Raw genomic sequence first — 16816 nt, 5'->3', positions numbered from 1 at the left:
TGTTGTATATTACGTCATATTAAAAGAGGAAAAACAAACGGGATGCAACTCGATTCCAACTCGAAGATGTGATATTTGTCAAAAGATGCTCTAGTCAGAAAACTTACCAGAAAGAAACACCAATAACATCTATTCCAACGGAAAATCCTCGTTTTTGTATGCGAACAAATTCAAATAATAGAAAATATTAAAAAAATTATTTTAACTAGTTTTTACTCTTATCAACCGATTTTAGAAATCATAAAGAAAAATAATACAATAAATTCTTATATAAATAAAAAAAAACATATTTGATTAAAAATAGTGCATAAAGATATACAATTTTAAACATAAAAATCTTACTAAAATTAATAAAATAAATAATATATCATGTACGGGATATATTTGGCTATAATAAGATATGTATTATTTCTATTGCTGCAAATGGTATGCGAAAATGAGATAGAAATATGAATACTCAGTAAATTTATATCATTTTTAAAATATAAATTCATCAACAACGAAATATATATAAAGGAACGATATAATATGATATATTGTGTGATTATAAATATGAAAAAAAGATCATCTGTTACGTGCTTGTTCGGGTTGACTGACGACCGAAGTCACGTCGTCTTCGTCGTCGCTGTCGTTGTCTTTGACTCCAGCCACTATCCGTGTTTGGTGTTTTTTTTTTCATCACATGTATTATTTTCCTTATTTTTTGACCGTTAATTTTTTCAACTACGGTCGTCTTCCGTTAATAACAATACTACGTGACGAACACGTATACCCATCCTGTTTCTATCTTACTCCGGGTATAGGAATACAACAACGAACAAGAAGTGTATACGTATTACGTCGTATAAATATATATACGCCATACCGAGTAATGTATATTATATTATTATATTTACTATACAGGGTGTGCGTGTTGTCTTAAGTGGTGTAGGGGGCGCGCATCTTCTGCGTGAGTACCTATATATAATATCAAAGATGATGACAGGGTAGTGTACCGTATTTTGGTATCACCAGAGGAGTTGCGTGAATACATGGTTTATTGTTTACGCCAGTACAACAATGAAAACTCAGGGAATATATACTGATCACAATGGATATAGAACTGCGAGACTAAAAAAATGTATTTCTTGTATACAAAGGATAACAGTATGAACTGTGTGTGTTTTCCAAATACTGAAATACATTTACTTTAAAACAGACAAGAAAACGGGAAAATACCTGCGTTTGATAGATACGATTCTGTAAAGCACGCCATGAAAATGAAAAATAAATGACGAAGATTGTTCGGTAAAACGTATTAAATTATCTCCTATTGAAACAACGACAACTCCCTGTAGACAACCGCCAACTATCGGACTGGTTTCGTTAAAATAGTATATATATTTTTTACTCTTCGTGTTTCTCCTGTATTACAGTCCATTTAGTATATTATGTAGTATGTACTCATCCACTACTCGTCACATAAATTATTAATATAATCTTTAATTGAGGTTTGTCTTATATTAAAATACGATTCACACAAAAATATGTCTATACTTAACGAATTGAACGGTGTAATCAACAATAAAACGTTATTATTTTAATTTTAACAAAAACTAAATGAATAAATCAAAAAACAATACAATAATAATTTATTGAAATGTAAATTATACGTATAAGTAATATATAATATGATCAATATTGATTTCGACTATATTCAATGACAAATAAGGGAACAGTAGTATAACGTATACATGTAACACGCTTAACTATAAATAATTATAATTTATAAACCTTATTTAGGAATATAAATAAATTATTAAATTGTAAAAAATTAAAAAGTTATAAGTTCTGAAACTAGATTCTTTTTAACTTTTTTATTTTTCAATTATTATACTACATACATCAATAATCTATCAAACATTTAAGAAATTATAAACAATTACAACCGTTTGATTGATTATGTCTGGTGAATTTTTAGGAATCCATAAACAAAGATGTTACAGCATTCGTGTCATTTTTATGGGAAACTACAACCTGTTAAAGTATGACTTGCCATAATAATTTATTTCAAAAGGTTTTAAACAAAATATTACGATTATAAAGTTAAAAATGATCGATTTTATTTAAAAAAACTACTTGAAAAACTACTTATTCACATTGAAATAAAACTATGAGCATTAATAGTATTTTAATTTAGACAAACCGATTTTAAAAACAACATAATTTTTTAATAAACCTATTTTAAATAATAAATGATAACAATATTAACACGTATCTACCACTATATTAATAATTTAATTTACTTAACACAATACAACAGTTTATATCAGAATTTTACACAATCATTTTTATGATTTATTAACTATTTTTCATGTCACTTATTAAACCAACTTATTGCACAAAAAAATGTATGGATTGTAGATTTATTTCAATAAAATACAAATAAAAATAAACTATTTTCATATTACGTCATGAAGATAGCTCCAGATCAAAACTAGTAGTTTTCTTATTAAAAATAAAATACTTTTGATGATTATAAAATCTTATTTTTAAACTTTATTCACATGTTATAATTCAATTTTTTAAATATTTAATCAGTATACCGTCATTGCAATGTGCGAGTATACAGTTCAACTGTTGTGATAAATGTGAATCACTTAACATTTTCAACAGAGCAAAGTGTGGACTGAATTTTAATCATCAAAATGTAATTCTCGAATAAAATATATTATTCAATATAATTTTTTTTTTACATACTTATTTTTGTTATTTTATAAAAATTCAATGAGTTTATTGACTTTTTAAGAATAAAATGCTTAGTTTAATATTGTATACTTGAAGTATACTATTTAAGATGTATAAAATGTAGGTACGTTGTGTTCTTAAATAGTAACATAACCTTAAAGGGCTATGACAGAATCACATGAATATACCTATAAGTATAGACAGGTATGCATGACACGTTACGAAAACAATAGGCAATTTTCGTTAATCACAGTAACACGAAAAAAACACATCAAAGTAGACCTCAGATAAAAGTTTTCTGGTTTTAGATTCTTACTACGTTTATAATGTTGTGTACCACAGTCATTAATTTTTACTAGCTCACACACGACATTCGTGAACAATGTATGCACACTACAGTGTATAGAGGAAAAATGATAATAAACAAAATTATCTCAGAGTAAAAAAAAAACAAGTTGTGATCATTACTGCATTATTATGGTAGACCATTATATTTATATACACACACTGACCACGACCAACTGTTGTAATAGTTCTCTTCTTATTCCATTCAAAATGTAATTATGGTCAAAAACTTTCTGATAAAAAAAAAGAGAAACCAAAATAATATCATCTATCCCTTAGGTGAAAACATCATTGATAACTTTCACTATTTCCGATCGACTGGTTTTTGCGATTCGAAAAAATGTCTACCAGGTAAAAAAACCTGATTCGCGAGGGTTTAATGGAGCAAAACAGTATTCTTTAAGACAAACAAATTCGTTAATTTTATAATTCTCTTAATGATTCATTTAAGCTTAGATATTTTTAATTTTAAAGTGGCTGCGAAATATTTTTCATCCATAAAACTAAACAAATAAAACCTAACCGTGAAATCTAAAAATGTTAATTTATAAAAAATTACAATCATATTAATTATTGTAGTTTTAATAAATTTTAAAACATTCATTTTCTAAACATAATCATTTTTACAAAATGATTTATTGAAGTATTGAAAAACTTAAAACTTCGTATGTAGAATTGTAGCACGTACAAAAATTTCTAATACACATTTTATATCTCTCAATTATTTTTAAATTCTATTTACGATATAACATAAACTAGTATACAATAGATAAATTAAACATAAATATATGTTAAAATATTTACTTTTGTTCGATTGATAGGGTTGGTGAAGTCTCGCCCAGGCGCAACGAATAAATATCCGCATTTCACAGCCTTCCTGGTAGCCTGAAAAAAATACAATATCATATATTATTATCGAAACATAAACGTATTACATTTGATATACATTTTGTAATGTTTAAATACAGTTAATATAATAGAGTAAAATAAATATTGATTCATGAATTGTCTTAAAAAATCTAACCGTAATAAATATATTATCTTATAATGAGAATTGTTTCTACTCTGGTTATTATTATCATTTATAATCATTATTATTCGTTAGTTTTTGAAAACAGTTTTAACAAATACAGTCCATTAACAAATACAAATCAACATAACTTCCGTATCTAGATTCATTATATATAGTCAGGTCAAAAGGTTATAATTTGCCTACAAGCCAACGACACAATTCATATAAGTACACATGAATATAAGTACTTGTAGGTCTTCTAATTCTTTACCTGTCATATCTGATGGATTAGTCAGAATTTTTAACGACTTCTTAGATTTATCACAGGATTAGTGAAAGAAAAGGCTTAACAAGGAAGACTTTCGACATACGTTTTGCTCTGATTTTAATGGTATTTAACAGATATAAAAGTTTGAAAATTCAAAAAAATATAATTTGATATAGGTATATAATGATAAATATCAAATATGTACTTACTTAATGTATTAAGAAAAATAAGAAAAATAACCAACATAATCATCATATAATATCAATTTATAACTATATCTATAAATTAAATGTAATTTTCAATCCTGCAATATAGCTACTACTGTTTTGTTCGTCCTAAGCTAACGAGTGTTGTAAACAGCAGAGTAATTAAAAAAACAGTTGTTTTATTATTCGCCCAGACGCGCGACGTAATAAGCATGTTTCAATGTGGTCACGAAAAAAAAAAATTAAATTACACCTATTGAGTTGCACCGTTGTGCGTAAAAGTATTGTTGGCATGAACCGTGAAACCGTCACAGCGAGTTTTCAAATTCTCGTTTTACAAGTGTATATTTTACATATAACATACATCTGAATAATATACGATTCATATTATTGTCATACCGGTCAAATTTAGAATTTAAAAAAATGTTAAATGGTTTGTAGATTTAAGTCTTCGATATATTATTTATAAAGATACCCACTGTAGATATCTATTGATTATAATACAAAAGTAAAAAATGCTTAAGTTCGTCTTCATAGTCGTTAAAATAGGTGTTTTTTATTATTTTTAAATTTATGTAGTATAAAAGAATACGACCATTTGTTAATTACTAGAAAATATAAATTATACTACTTAAAATATTATTATTAAGAAATAGTTATACACTTATACCTAATACCATTATTAGATTATGATGGATTTATTGTACGTAATTTCATAATTTACTTATTTGGGTAGGTACCTACTTATATTATACCTGGTATTGTTTGTTAATTGATTGATATTATATAAGAGTTAAATCAAAAAAATAAATCCATAACTGATTATTTTATACACACAAGAATTCAAATCAGTAATGGTACTCTGTACACTACGTTTTCATATACAATGGCCACTATCAATAAGACGCATGTTTGTATATTACGATATGTTATGTTATATTAATTAATGTAATCAACGAAATTATAATAAAAAAAATCTGAAAGTGAAACCACAGCAGTTATAGCAGTTATCTCAAATATAACTGTCGAAAATGTCCTGAGGTGCTCTATTTAGTTGCTATAACAAACACTTATATCCCAAATACGAATACACGATATTAACGTTATATAATAATAACACGCATGTGTGTGTGTATGATGTTTATTTTTGACCAAAAAAGTTTAGTATTGTATTGCGTTCTACTATAAAAAGTATAGAGAAATTGCGATTACTCGTACATTATAAATTATAATATAATAATATTCATACGCGCGCATGTGTTGACATTTATTTCTCCTTCGTTTTGTACAAGCCCGTTGCTGTCCGAACATTATTTATGTACGAACAATATAGAAAAAAAAAATAATGACACTATGTATTATATATTATTATATACACCACGTCCAGAACTACTCGTATTGCAACACATTTGACTCTCCTTGTATAAATATAAATATATAATACTATTATGTATTATATAATATTGTATTATTATACATAGTATATGCATAATTTTTTGATATTTAACCGATGTTGCTACTGGTGCTATGAATCGGCTTGTATATCATACAGTCGATCAACATATTGATTGATAATGAAATAAAAGGGTTCGGCTTCAAAGGTCTATATACAAGTAGACCTCAGCGAACAAAGCGAACAATGGGAAAAGTTTCGACTATATAATATAGTATATATATATATATTATATAGACCTATATATATTACATACTATACTTAATATTATAAACGTATACCTACATAGTACCTAAGCCAATATTGACAATATGGATTTCAATGACACTATGTATAATGTAATATACTATGTTTAACAATATGTTTTTAACATTGAGCACTGCAAGTTCATCGACCTATACATAGTCCTTGAAGTGATATACTAACTTTTATCAGGCTTAAAGTATTAATAGTAAATCATATCTTAATAGGACATACCATTTATAATTAGACCTATTCACTTCGACTCTCTCATCAGTTTCAAAACTTTTTGATTTAAAAAAAAAAAAAGAGTTATAAGTATATAACTCATTTTTATTAATATGATAAAAGTTCACTAAAACACTCATTACATTTACTAGTACAAGTACTTCTAGGTATAGATAATAAATAAATTACTAATAATTTTTTTATTAAATAACAATTTAAATAAGTCGCACTCCAACTTCTCGTTTTAATATTATCGATTCAAGTTTAATTATTATTTTTGATGTACAGAAAAGCAGTTTATGGTCCAAGTGAAGATATTGTAAAGGATCGTAACTCGTGGAAATCAAATACGTTCTACAAATACATACAAATCATGAAAAAATTATAATTTATATACCTAGTAGTAATAATAATAATACAATATAAGGTAAAGTAGGTGCCGAGAGTAAGCGTGTATCTACGTAAAAAATATTTCAAAATATACATTTTACGGACTACAAGACCGGCCGCGGTGAGTCTCTTTTTGGGAAAGACTGTTAATCATGGCAGTTATATATTGCAGCGTGTGTGACGCATGAACTGCGCTCTTATATAGTTACCTATATATACTATAATGTATAGTAGCTGCGGTCTATGAGATTTTTTTAAACGCAATATTATTACAAGCACTTTCCTAGGTCCCCCGAGCCTACTAGCTAGTTATACACATTTAAAAAATACATACCTCGTTAACAGCCGTCGAGGGGAAGGGGTATTATATAGTCGGTTTATGTTATTATTTTTATTATTATTATTCATTTTCCAATCTTATTCTCCACGCGCTTGCCCAATCTAAATCGAATTTATGTGTCCTATTATTTATGGTAATAATTCATCCAATAACCAAGAGTTGGATTTAATAAACATTTATAAAAGTGTTATATTATAGGTACATAATTATTATATGTGCGTAAACTTTACGTATCATATTATAATATTAATTATTATTTTAGTTCTATATAGTTATACGATGTGCGTACTATGTCTATTTTCAAATTTTAACGTGTATAAACGACATTGGTTGCCGAGACTGGTATGATTATATGAACCGTACAGTAAAAAAAAATTAAAGTCACATTACACCCGCCTAGTGTGACAACGATGGTTCTCACACATAGTGTTAATAATGTTTGACGACCTTGACCTACAGTAACGCGCGTCCGTCAAACGATGTGTGATAAGTATGTTTTGGTCTCGTCACTCGGAGTTCCTTCGCAGCGGCGGCGAAAGTACGTAGACTGAAAATTACGCGTGCAACTACATAGGCAATTAGTATCTACGTATTAATAATATTATTATTATGGTGGACTATTGGTAGCTTTGTGGATTTTCAACATAACATATAAGATAGATACGACTTATTAAGAACATACCATAGTGCGACAGATGAAGGTATGCAATAAATTCAGATTACAATTTTATTGGACAAACGAATTGGTCGTCAAAAACGACGAAGCTCCACTTAACTTGTGTTTGGAAAAGTATAAAAATAGAGGAAACTCTATTCCTCATAAAAATTCCTAAATATGTTATTATATTGGTCGTTGTCGAACGTAATGATAGTACAGTCAATAGTGAACACCTATACAGTCAAATAATACCTGTGATATTATACATCATAAAATAACTATATTTTGAAAGTACCTACCAAAGGTTAGGTTACCTACCTACTTAGTACAGATAACTTTAATCTTTAATTATTTATACGACTTAAACTTTGAAAATCATAATAGGTACATGATAAATGATAAGAAATTGAATCAACTCACGTCTATTATTATAAGTTATTTTTCCAAACAATATACTTATGAGGTGTTTAATTTAAGGTATATATTGAATTTAATAGTTGTACAGTTATATCGAAAGTAGGTAAGTACTAGGTAGTGAAACATTGAAAATAGTTCCAAACTTGTCAGTGAAATATTTGGTAAAATATCAAATAAAATACGAAGAAAATTTAAAAATAACATGAATTATTTTTTGTGGTTTATAATATAGATTATTTGATGGTTAGAGAAATAACAAAATAACGATTGTCACAGTGGTGATTTTCATTTCCATAAAATAAAATTATGTTATTATACAATTGAGGACAAAAATCAATTTTATAAAAACCATCTATGCATATTAGGTCACTTAAATTGAATCTAGATCACTAAAATTAAATATCAACAAGGAAATATATTATATAACATCAAATTTTGAAATTTTAAAAAGCCCAAATTCAATTAAACATAAATATTTATGATTCGAATATATAAAATAACGGGTATATAGAAATTGATTAAAGAATTTTATTAATTTTTAATTATCATATACTATAGTAAATATAGGTACAAATAATATATTATAATAATAATTATTGTATATTTATATGTATAGACATTAGACATGATATACAGCATTTACAAATATTTAAGTAAGCATCTATATATTTTTAAAATGTTGATTATTTAGGACATTGTGACTTACGTAAAATTATTATTTTATGTGATAGCACTTTTTTCACTCAATGGTCATTAAATCTGATAAAAACGATAATATTACTACTATACTTGTAGTCGTGGTTGTTTGTGCCTATATATATTACAATATATTATTCTAACTGGGGTTGAGAGACTCGTTCTAAAATCTACATTTTACGAGTTTCACCTCGCGTGATTTTCTGGTATTATAATAATACATAGAGTCGTCATCAACCCAACTACCTCCGATTGTAAAACGATTATTATTATTTTATTTTACATCAAGAAACTCACACACACTAACACTTCCCAAACGTGTTCTCAATATAATCTCACCGCTCACGCCTATCATTAACACGCTCGTATATGTGTGCGTTGAACACGGATAGCATAAGCCACAAGTCCGAATACTACTTGTCCACTATTATTATTATTCAAATAAAACATCAATATATACGACGCTACGTCGAGAAAAACGCAGTGTAATCTCTGATGATGCCGTTCTGCTGTGTACATGTATACTTATATTAGTTATATTATACACGTTGCGTCGATCAACCGACGGGGAACCCGTTATGTTTTACACAACTAAAAGCGCGCCGAGCTATGATGGTGATTGAAAAAATAAACATACATGAAAAGGAAGAGTGTTCGGGGTGGGACGAAACATTAAAAAAAAAAGTTACCGTATGCTGCAGTATATAATAAATATGGTGATATCCCCGTGAACACTGCACTGCCGAACGCTTAAATACTATACTATATAGGTATAATACACTGATTATTACCGGCTTTATACCGTTTTATACTCAGATATAATAATATTATAGGTATTAATTTTATAAATATAAAAAATTGAATATCTTCAGAATTTATTATGCATACCACCGAAGTGATAATAGTACGTTGACAACACCAACTGTTATACATGTATATTTTATGAATATTATTATTATTTTGCCTATATAGGTGAATAGTCAATGGTGGCATTAATTGTTCCCTTTTATTTTATACAGCAATTCTCTGCCGACAATCTATTTAAACGATATACATTTATGTGCGTTTACTAAACACTCAACAATATACGCGCGAGCGCGTGTGTATGTGTAATGGCATTCTAAGCATTTCGATGATGATAATTACACGGTTTGCATATAATAATATTTCCAACTCGTCGTCGTTTGCGGCGGCAGTGTGGCGTGGTGCACTGTGCATGCTTACCAAGTCAGTTCGGCGGCGACGGGTTTAATTGGAATTTTATTTTTTTTCCTACCTTTGGCTCCTCCGGGAACCGCTCTACTGGCGTCAAAAACAATAATTATATATATACCTAGGCGTGTATGTGTGTCGTGTGTGAATACATATTATATACATTATACAGTATTGAGTATACAGTATACTGTATACACGTGCGGGGTGAAGACGCCAAGGAAATAATAAGAATAATGCATCGTTCGCGTACTCACATAATATGTAAAGTATCTACAAAGTATTTAATACTGATAACTGATTAATGATTTTCATACCTATAGGGACTGTATTACTGAATCTTAAAAAAGGTTTTCTTTTAAGAATGTAAGCATTATAATTTATAACTTATTATAAGCATAGATACAAATCGTCTCGTATCTATAATAACTATACCTATAATAATTACTCATACCTAAATAATCATCTTATAATTTTTCGAAAAAAAAACTAACAATATGTACTTACTCGTATTTAAAGCAATAATCAAAAAATAACTAATTATTATAGATTATTGGATAATAATTTGCCAGAAAAATAAACAGCAAACGTGCGTTGTTTAAAATTATATGTACCTATTTGCAATTTTAAATTTACATACAATTGTTTTTGCAGTCACAAAATGTGAAATGCACTAATTAGTGAAAACCATTAAATAAATTATGACGGACTTAAATAGCTGGCAATGGTAAGTACGTTGAATGATATTTATTAGTACCTCGTGTTATAAATTTAACATCGTCTAAAAAAATTAATTTTTACACGCTCGATTCAATCAAAAAATAATTGTTGAACATCAATAACACATACTATAATATGTATAATGTATACTTATACATATAAAATGGTTGTGCCGGCAATAGGCCCAATATATTATAGGTAGTCCATAACCAATAGACATTATATAAGTATTAATAATCTATTATCTTACAAAATAATATTTTATATTATATACTTGAAAAAAAATGTTATTGATTGAATTAACAAAAAAAGTAAGAAAAATATAGACGTAATATTTCTTTTATCGTTGTTTTTAAACATACGCAGGCTATAATAAAATACTCTGATATGACGCAAGCAGTATTTTATTTTTTTTATAATTATATTATTTAAAATGTTTGTTGAGGTTTCTTTTTGCATATAAATGTGTATTATTCACAGCTGTATATAGAATGTTTATATTTTATCTGTTTTATTTTATACCAACTGATTAAAAAAGAAAAAGTATGCAAAGAAAATTAAAACAAGTTAAAATCGGAGTACAAATTATATTTTGTAAAAGTAAACGTTTTTCGTAGATTTTCAACGTTGGATTATTGAGTATAATATTATATGTAATCGTGTTTCTTGTACTAATATGCGTTCGTTATAATATGTGACAATAATACTATAATATGTATAATATGACGTTATATATACTCGCGTGACATTCTAGTCATTCTACGGTCTTCAGCGAACGCGATCAAGGGCTGCAATCGTAAATACAAATATAATATACCATATAGATATTATACCGTATAATTCGCAGGCCAACTTAAACCAGACTTGCAATCCACATGCAAAAGAACAATGCAAATCGATTGAAAAAAAAAAAGGAAAAGAATGGTAAAGAAAAAATAATAGAATAACGACAACACAACAGACCCAATAATTACGACGGGCACATGTAAAGTACAGTTAAACGGGTGTGACTCGTTTGTGGTCACATGTGGGTCGGTGTTTGTGTATATAATGTACACAGGTATATATTATATATATATATATATATGACGAGCGGCGCAACGGTATACGCGATCCCGCGCGATTTTCTTGTTTTTCCCATTCAGTCTCTATATTATACTCCTCCACGCGTCCGTCCGCCGCACAATAGCCACCGCCTCTTATCGCGAACGCAAGTTCTGAATACCTGCAACAGTGCAGCAGCGGATATTGCGTGTGTTTTCCACATGATGTCCGTCTGACAACAACGATCGTGCGCCAAGGTGGTCCTATTACAGAGGTTAAATAGTCGAGGAGTATCGTCGACTCAAGGAAGGAACTGTAATGATGTATAATATAATATGGTGTAAACGAATATTATATTATTACCTTAGTCTACAGGTATTAGATCGCGATATTCCACTATATTAAACTCAACTATACAGTCTTTTATATCGTATTAAATGCCTAAAACAATACATTACATAATAATGATTTTCTTCGAATAACGTGCGCAGTTTAAATCATACGTCGGTATAGGTGTAAACCACCAATGTGTAGTACTACAGTAGTGCGCAGTGTACCTATATTTAAATATATAATTGTACGCCTTTAAGAAACCAGAAAAGTTAAATACTGGAATTTGGAAAACAAAATTGAAAATAAAATATCACGTATAAATTGCAACGTTCAATAAATTTTACGACCATGTAAGAGTGAGACCTCAGCTAAAATTGTCAATATTTTAGTTGACACAAGATGGTAATGGTATATGACGAACAAAAAAAGATGGCCGGGCTGGTTTTGCATGTGACTCACAATCAACCCCTGAACACTGAAGGAAAGGGGTGCAAACGAACGATGTCCCTTCGACGTTACGTAATCTTGTCTATTAAACAGCATAATAAGTTATTGATTTTTGTGTTTTGACATTATAAAAATTCTCTATCAGCATCTCTAACAATAAATACAAGCAGAATATGTATAATTTATTGTTAGACCTTCAGACAACGCACATTCCAGAACTCACCTATTAAGGAATTTGATTATTACACAAAAATTACTAAACAAATCTATGATCTAAAATATCAACGACAAAAATACAGCAGATTGTGCATAATAATTAACAATATTTATCATTTGCGTAGATCTTTAAAATATTTTGCATAGTTAGTTACTTAAACAATTATTTAGATCCTGAATTTTAGACCACTTGTAAAATATCAAAGTATAGGTATAGAATATAGTTCCTATGTACTGTAAATGCATAATGCATATATATAAATATATATATAAGATATAGAACATAGGTGCATGAATTCTCTTTGAGTAGTGCCGTGCATGCTTTTTTAGTATACTTCCGTATTTTAAGTTTGATGGTTTCATGTTAATCAAAACATAATTATTTTTGTTATATACAAGTATTTTGAATACCACGCAGGTCTGATTAAAAATACACACTGCATTACAATACGTATGTGGCAAGTGTTGTATAAAAACAAACAACACCAATATAAACAATATAAATATAATATTAATTCATGTTGCAATTTTTGGATTTTTATTAAAGCGGTTTATTCCTATAACAACTAGAGCACTCAAAACACATACACACACATATTATAATATATATATAATTACACAAGAAGAGAAATATATAAATACATTTATAGCTATAAACGAATAAATGGAAGTACAGTTTTCAATAAAACATATACCTACACTCAACTAGTCAGCTATAGCATTATGCTCTCTAAGCTCAACCGTAATACATATTATTTTAATTTTTAAATATTAAATTATAATTTTTATAAAATAGTGTTATTGTAGCAGAGTATACATTTCTTTAAGTTTATAATACTTTATATGAATACAATAACGTCAGAGTAACTAACCTAATTATATTATTATTATTATTATTATTAAGAAGGTTAAAATAAATATTTGTCATTACAATTATTGTTTAAAACATAACTGAACAATTTCTTTTTTTTTTTAATTTAACGTAGCTATAAAAAAACTAAGTACTTATACAAGTCATTAATATATCATAATTAATAGTGTTCTTTAATTAGGTATAAACAATTATGCATAACAATACCTACATAGATATATTGAGTAATATTTTAAACAATAATTAACACTAATTATTACAACAAAAAGTAAATTTTTTAAATTATTCATTAGAATTCATTATAAAATAACACTTGAAAAATAAATTAAACTTATTATTTGTTTTTAATTTTTTAATGACAACTTACATTTTTTTTATACATTTTTCTAAAAATTTTAATACCTATATAAAAATCAAATTTTAAATAAGTTAAATTAATTAGTTTTAACCAATAAGTATTTGAAAAATTATAAAATATTTATGAACAAAGTGAAATAGTATAGAGGTACTCCGCAATATGTTGATTCACTACTTATATCATTTAAACTTTATAACCCTATTACGTTTATTCAGTATATATAAATATAATTAGGTATAAGTACTTGAATAGTTTCACTAGAGCTATATTAATTAGTTCGATTAAAGTGAAAGTAAAATACGTGTATTTAAGATGTGCCATCAATGTAGCTTGAAAGTCGTAAGTAAATACAACTGCTTGCTTTTGAATGTTAAATGTACAAACCTATATTCTTATATTATTAGGTATTTAAAGTTTTTGAGCATTTGAAATTATTAATTCTCTTTAAAATATTTTTCCAGTATCGATAATCTATACTGCTGCAATAATATAATTGAATCTAAGTATGACAGGAATGATGTAATGTTGTAATCTAATGTTGTTAGATTGAAATTGTAAGAACACGATTTAAATGAACTATAGTCTATTATAATATACTAAAAAAGGGGAAACACCATCAAATTATTTATTATTTAGCATTACAAATTAACGACACATGCATGGCGAACCAGGTCACGTATATGACCCTCTAAGACCTAGTGACCGCAGTATATAGTTTAAGTTGATTTCATAAACGAAATTCTACATTTTAAAAACAAAACAAAATAATGAAAATCTATCAAGCATTTTTTAAGATATTAAAATATATTCTTAACTATGTCACGAGTTTAATTAATAAACAGCCAACATGTTTCGTAATTCTAAACACATCTGAATAATAGGCCTCTCCCTCGGCATGTACATAAGACCATATTTTATCCTCCCACTTCTTCACACGTCGCCCGTGAAAAATTAACTTGAAAAAAAACCTACAAACAGAACTCTAATAAAATAACAGAGTAAGTTTTAATGTCTTATACATCTTATACATAGTCTTGTACATCTAATACCTACATTGTTACAAAGTACTGAATATCAGTTACAAAATGCAGTGTATACGTTGAAAATACATAATAATATAGATACACAATATACATCTATATAAGATATAAGAGTGGTGTCAAAATGTATTACCTATATATTTATATGATAGGACATTTTGTATTTTAAATACATAGGTATAGGTACATAATATAACATAACATTTAATGCAAAATATTAAAACAAAAACATAGGAAGGTATGTATTAACTATAACTATTAATATTATAATTAGCGATATATTATACCTTCGCCGAGTAAAGTTATTTTTTTTTTAATTCCAAATAGAAATAATAAGTTCTAGTAAAAATTTAATTTATCCTTAAATCATCATATAAATTCACTGTCTTAAATACCAACAACTGGGTAATATTAATAGCGTTTAAAAGTATTTTTTAACTGGAAATATAGATCATAAAATAAAGTATTTATCATTATACAGTATTATACTTTATACTGTATAGTGCGTATATTATAGGTATATAATATATAGGTATTATACATGCATTTATAAATTGAACCATATATAAGGATATTATTACATTTTAAATTTAATTTGTATCATAATGAACTTTTAAAATTTTTTATAAATAGAGACAAATTGTTATAACAGTATAAACAGCAATTATTTATTCTAGTCATAGCTGTTTAATATTTGTTAATAATTTATAGGTAAGTACATCGTGTTATAAAAATATGTCCAAAACATATATATATATTTTTTTTTAATCTGATTATCAAAATCGAAAATTCGTATATTTTGGCAGTATTATGATCAATTCAACAATTTAGATTAAATTTTTTTTTAATCTTGATATAATAATATGATAAAAAAGTGTTGTAATTATTTATATAGTAACTATTTATTTTCTGTTATTATCTTTTTTATTATGTATTCTCACAGTATATCGTATGGATGTTATAAACGTAATCACCTCTTCAGGGAAAAATAAAATAAGATACTGCTGAAGTTTGCGTTACTAGATTGTGCGCATTTTCCGGGGATGATCTGTATACATCACAAAACCGATTTTAGATACCGGTACGCTCACTGCAAATACGATGACAACATACAACTGCTGCAGTGTCGCAGCGGTGTGTTCTGCTGAATGACGACAACGCAACAGACAGACGGATCGACAGATCTACTAGTCCTGACCCGTTATGGGTTTCCTATTCAACGTCTGGTTTGATTTCTCTTTACTAAATTTGTACCTTGTTCTTTCCTCGTTGTTGTTGGGCATTTTTTCAACGACATTTTCTAAATAAGAGTGACCTAACCTACTTTTTTTTAGAGGACTATCAGTGAATATTTTTGCACTTGTCAAGAGTTTTATATGCGCGTAAATTATCACCTTAATTGACTAGAATAAAAATAGACTAATAATGGTGATACCGATGTATAAACATAGAAGATCAAATTGGCTATATTAGTAAATATAAGGGCAAAAATTAAATATTGTTGACAACGGAAACAAATAATGATTTATTGCACATTATGTAACACTAATAAAAGGTAAAAGTTTCAGCATAATACTATCCCTCTCTAACATTGA

At 27.6% G+C, this 16816-nt stretch overlaps 1 protein-coding gene across 1 annotated transcript in view; it reads right to left on the bottom strand.

The window, feature by feature from the left end:
• Positions 1-16816, bottom strand: part of LOC114121321 (protein outspread) — an 83210-nt gene that overhangs the window by 62083 nt on the left and 4311 nt on the right. Inside the window, 1 exon segment of the mRNA XM_027983590.2 lies at positions 3877-3957. Coding sequence (XP_027839391.2) covers positions 3877-3957 — 81 coding nt within the window.

The sequence above is a fragment of the Aphis gossypii genome, chromosome 1, assembly GCF_020184175.1.
Source record: "Aphis gossypii isolate Hap1 chromosome 1, ASM2018417v2, whole genome shotgun sequence".
In the NCBI taxonomy this organism is placed as follows: Eukaryota; Metazoa; Arthropoda; class Insecta; order Hemiptera; family Aphididae; genus Aphis; species Aphis gossypii.
Note: the sequence above shows the minus strand (reverse complement) of the source record. Positions and strands in the feature narration are given on the sequence as shown.